At 33.0% G+C, this 5,397-nt stretch overlaps 1 protein-coding gene across 1 annotated transcript; it reads left to right on the forward strand.

The window, feature by feature from the left end:
• The first annotated feature begins 3,444 nt into the window (after positions 1–3,444).
• Positions 3,445–4,032, forward strand: LOC150085197 (52 kDa repressor of the inhibitor of the protein kinase-like). Its single transcript, XM_090373865.1, has one exon. It carries the CDS (start codon positions 3,445–3,447, stop codon positions 4,030–4,032), a length of 588 nt encoding a protein of 195 aa, XP_090229991.1.
• The last annotated feature ends 1,365 nt before the right edge of the window (positions 4,033–5,397 follow it).

Consider the following 5,397-nt stretch of genomic DNA (forward strand, 5'->3'; position numbering starts at 1 on the left):
ATTTTAGGGAGGCAGGCCAACCGGACTTCTCCTAAATCTTCTGTAATAGAGAGATATTGGATCCATCAGTGTTTTAGGCTGAGTGTCTGATAACACACAGGATAACTGTTCCCCTCTAATATGGTCTTACAATTGCCTTATGCAGTGGGATTATGACCTCCCTATCTATACAGAATAATGTTCAATAAATCATCAATAGGACATCATGGACTTTCCTGGCTGTCTGATTACAATGTTCTGAAAACTTCATATCAGCTTGTATTGTAACTCTCAGATTCCTTTCCTCCTCCACTATTTTTAATTCAACCCCACCAAGTGTATAATTTATTTGTGGGTTGATATTCCCCAAGTGTAAGATTTTGCATTTAGGAGCATTAAATCATAGCTGCCACTTCTCTGACCATCTTTGAAGTCTGTTCAAGTCAGACTGAAGGAACACTGCTTGTCACTGATTATTAACGACTCTGCCAATCATTATGTCATCTGTAAATTTTGACATCATGCCTTCCATCCCTTCATCAATGTCATTTATGAAAATGAAAAACAACAGTGGTCCAAGAACCAATCCTTGAGGAACCCCCACTCCTGACATTACACCAATCTGAAGAATATCCATTAATCACAACTCTCTGCCTTCTACCCTGCAGCCACCCACGAATCCATATTAGAATCTTACCAGTAATCCCAACATGTTCAAAGCTTATACAGTAACCTCTCATTTGGGACAGAGTCAAATGCTTTCTAAAATCCAAATAAACTATGTTGAAATTGTTCCCTAAATCCAGCTCATGAGTAACTGTGTCAAAATAGTCTACTAAGTTAGTTAAGCATGATTTTCCCTTAACAAAGGGAATGAACTCTTAATCATTGCCTCTATGATTTTTCCTACCACTGAAGTCAGCCTAACCAGTTTATAGTTACCAACTTCACTCTTAGAACTGCATTTATGTATTGGGGATACACTGGCACTTCTCCAATCCAAAGGAATCTCCCCTGAGTTCAAAAATGCTCTCATAATTAAGCTCAATGGTTCAATACACTCCCTTGCACTCTTCCTCAAAACTACAGGGTACATGCCATCAACTCTGAGAACCTTACTTGCCTTTATGCTAAAAAGTTTTTCTAATAAACAGTCATCCGTAATTACGACATCACTAATTTCATATGGCTCAGCCTTTTTTCAGCATTAAGGGTCTTTTGTCAGTAAGGACTGATGCAAAGTACCTATTTAATTCATCTGCAACATTAGCTGCGTTATCTAAGATTTTCCCACACCCAGTGCACAAGGGTCTGATCTGATTATCTTTCTTCTTTGCTGTATTCACATACACAAAAAATTCTTTGTCCCCATTCTTTGCTCTCTTAGCTAATGCTTTCTCATATGCAGCCTTGGTCTCCCAACCTTATTTGTGGTACTATTACAGATCAACTTGTACCTGTTGTAAGCTTCAGCAGGCACATATGCATGCATGAGTGCCTGTTTTCTTCACCATGTCCATCTGTCTGTCAATCATCTGTCCATCATTATCAGTCTGTCTGTCTGTATGTAACAACCCAATAGATGGAGCTTTATGAAATTTTATATTTAGTTCTTTTAGAAAGATTTGCCAAGCCATTTTAAATTTCATTAAAATCATAAAAATATAAATCCAGCAATTATTATTTCTTTTTTCTATACAGTTTGTATAAATAAAAGATATTCATAGATTAAATTTGGTTTTGATGCAGTATTGTTAGCTTTAGACAGTGTCTGTGCATGTAAAGAAATTATGAACGTGGTGTCATTTGTGATGGGGGGAGAGAAATTTTAAAAATTATATGGGAAAAGAATAATGAATATTACACACTTATAATTACACCGAATCATGGGCGTCTGCAGAGAGGGGCAAATGGGACACTTGCCCCCCCCTGGGATCGAGTAAAAAATTCCACAAATTATAAACATAAAAGTGATTGAGATATATAACCTTACACCATCAACCATGGGACGCTTTTTCTGCCTTAAAATTTAATTAGGCGTTGGCTGGTTTCGACCCTCTGCGGGGTAACCATTGAACACGTGTTTCATCTATTTCAGTAATAAAACACATGTTCCTGTTTTTGGTTTATTGCAGCAATAAAACGTGTTCCTGTTTTGGTTTATTTTTTTCTGATTTGTGAAAAAAATGCTCATTACTTTTTTTTTTTTTTTTTGATTTGATTTGTAGTTGTTGGCGCATCTGCTTCTGTGGCCATATTGCACCTCCCAAGGTTTTTGCAGTACTTTGATCCAAGCCCGAGGCGGGAATCGAACCCGCAACCTTTGGGTTGCCGGGCAGGTACTTTACCCACTCGGCTTGCTCATTACTGTTGTGAACAGCAACCAGTTTGTTTGCCCTCTGTGTCTAGTGAGTCGCTGAGTGAATTGTGAATTGTAAATTTATAGTGAAACAAATTTAAAAAGAAAAATACATTTTTAAAAGTAAGTGTATGTAATTTAATATTATTTTACTTGTTAATTTTATGATTTTTTTCAATTTTAAACTGAAATAATTTAATTTAGGGTTTTGGGATTAATTAATTAGTTGATTTTTAATTAAATATGCCGATCAATTTTTTTATATATTAAATTGTGCTATAAACTGTATTAATTTTGTATACTTTTTTTTTTCCAAGAATTAAAGATCATTAAAATCGATGTAAAATGAAAATAATGTATTTATAGTTTTATTCTAAAAAAACATTTTATTTGTGTTTCCCCTCTTTCAGAATGGATATAAGGAATTATTTTTCTTCCCAAGAAAAAAATGCAAAAAGATGTAAAATAGAAACTGAGTAGGAAAAATGTATGCCTTCGGATGAACAAGTTGATCCAATTCCTGGAACATCGATTCAAAATTACTCTGTCGAGTCAATTTCATCAAATAATTTATTAGAATATGATATTGGTTCTTACATTGAAGTTTCTGCTATAACACCAACTTTAAAATTTGAAATCCTTTCTAATACTTATGTTCCCAACAAGGACTATGATTTCAAAAAAGATTCTTCTGGAAAGAGACAGTTTAGATTTGCTTGGTTAGAGGAATACTTACCATGGTTGTGTTATTCAAAACTACAAAAAGGTGCATTTTGCAAATATTGCATTTTGTTTGTACCAAAAGTACATCGGAGCTGTCAAGGCGCATTTATAAAAACTCCATTTATAAAATATAAAGATTTTAACCAAGCCGCCAGAAATCACATGTCATCTCAATGGCACAAAGAAGCTGCCATTGATGCACAGATTTTTATAACAATCCACAAACATCCAGAAAAAGATATAATTTGTCAAATTGATAAATCAATACAAAAAACTATAAGAGTCCAATAGAATTAAATTAGGTTCTATTTTATCAGCCATTGTATTTTGTGCCACACATGATTTGCTGTTACGGGAAAAAAGGAGTGATTCTGGAAATTTACATGATTTATTTCAATTTTGGATTGAAAGCGGAAGACTTAATTTTAAAAGATCATTTGATGAAAGCTCCTGCAAATGTCCGGTACACTTCCATAAGAACTGAACATCAACTAATAGAACTTTGTGAAATGGAAATACGAGAAAGCATTGTATCTGTTGCAAATAAATCTATTGGATTTTCAATCTTAGCGGATGAAACCATAGATATTGCTGGGATAGAGCGGCTTTCACTTGGCATTAGGTTTGTTGACGAAAATAAAAATATAAGGGAAGAATTTTTAGGATTTACAAAACTCTATGATATGGATGCGAAAAGTATTAGTTCTGCTATTTTAAATAAATGTACTGAATATGGTTTGGACATGAACAAATTAATTGGACAAGGATACGATGGCTGTGCAAATATGGCAGGAAAGGAAGCTGGTATTCAAGCCCAGATAAAAAATATATATCCAAAAGCTACTTACATACATTGTGCTTCTCACAGATTAAACCTAGTTGTGAATGACCTAAACATTGTACCAGAAGTTCGCCAGACAATAGGAATTATAAAATATATAGTAAAATTTTTTAGAGAAAGTCCAAAATGAAGAGCCATCATGCCAACAATTCCTTTACTTTCAGAAACTAGATGGACTTTGAAATATCAAAGTATATCGGTTTTTTCAAAGAATTTTCAACTCATTTTCAATAAATTAGAAGAAATTTCTATGAACTGGACAGGATCAACAGATCAAGAAGCGCATAGCTTAGTAACATCATGTAGTACTTCAATGTTTATTATTTGTTTAAATATAATATCAAAATATTCTGCTATTCTCAAACCAATAACCCAAACATTATAAGCCATAGATGTAGGATTTACTAGCCGCTCACCAACATATTGAGGACTTACTTAAAATATTTGCATTTCATAGGGAAAAATCTGAAGAAAATTTTGAAGAGATTTATAAACTTTCACTAGATATGGCCAAAAAATTAACAATGAAAATAGAAATACCTAGACAATGTTCCATACAGAAATACAGATGCAATTATCCTGGAATCACACCTGAAGACTATTATCGGCAATCAATATTTATCCCATACTTAGATTCTTTAATTTCATCCTTAAAATCAAGATTTTCCTCAGATAACGAAATAGTATTTTTAGTATTTCAGTTTCATTCTAAGAATATTCTAAAAATAGATGAAATAAAGTTTCAAAACAACATCAAAAGAGTAAGCGAAAAATACAATTTACAATATTTAGAAATAGAGGCAACAATGTGGTATGAAAAATGGACAAATTTTCCTTCGACTGATATTCCCCAAACTTTACCAGAAGTTTTGGGATATTGCAACTATTTCCCTTCTATTAATTTGCCAATAACTATTGGTATGACATTACCTGTTACGACCTGTACCATTGAAAGAAGTTTCAGCACCTTGAAATGTGTGAAAACATGGTTAAGGTCCACTATCTCAGAAACTCGCTTATCAGGTTTATGTATGATTAGTGTGCACAGGAAGAAACTAGAAGAGGAAGCGGTAAAGAAGGAATTTATTGAAAATGTCATCAATAGGTTTGCAAGCGATAGACAGAATTCAATTCTTATACAAGACACGATTATTGAAATTATTATTATCTATATATATATATATATATTAATTCTTGTTTCCTTTATATTGTCAATTTATATACATTATGTATGTGTTTTTCTATTGATGCAATACTGTATTCTATAATCTACTTGAGAAAAAAAAACAAAAAATTAATTAATTAAATAAAAATTTATTGATGTAATTATGTCTCCAAGCTTTACCCCCCCCCTGGAAAATTTTCTGTGGATGCCCCTGCACTGAATAGTTTAGTTCGCTAGGATTTAAAACCATAAAGTTTTATTAAGTCTTCTATAAAGTTACAATCTTAGCCTACTGAAGCTTACAACAGGTACAAGTTGATCCTACCATTG

Source organism: Mastigoproctus giganteus, chromosome 5 (assembly GCF_048544385.1).
Source record: "Mastigoproctus giganteus isolate SK-2022 chromosome 5, ASM4854438v1, whole genome shotgun sequence".
NCBI lineage: Eukaryota > Metazoa > Arthropoda > Arachnida > Uropygi > Thelyphonidae > Mastigoproctus > Mastigoproctus giganteus.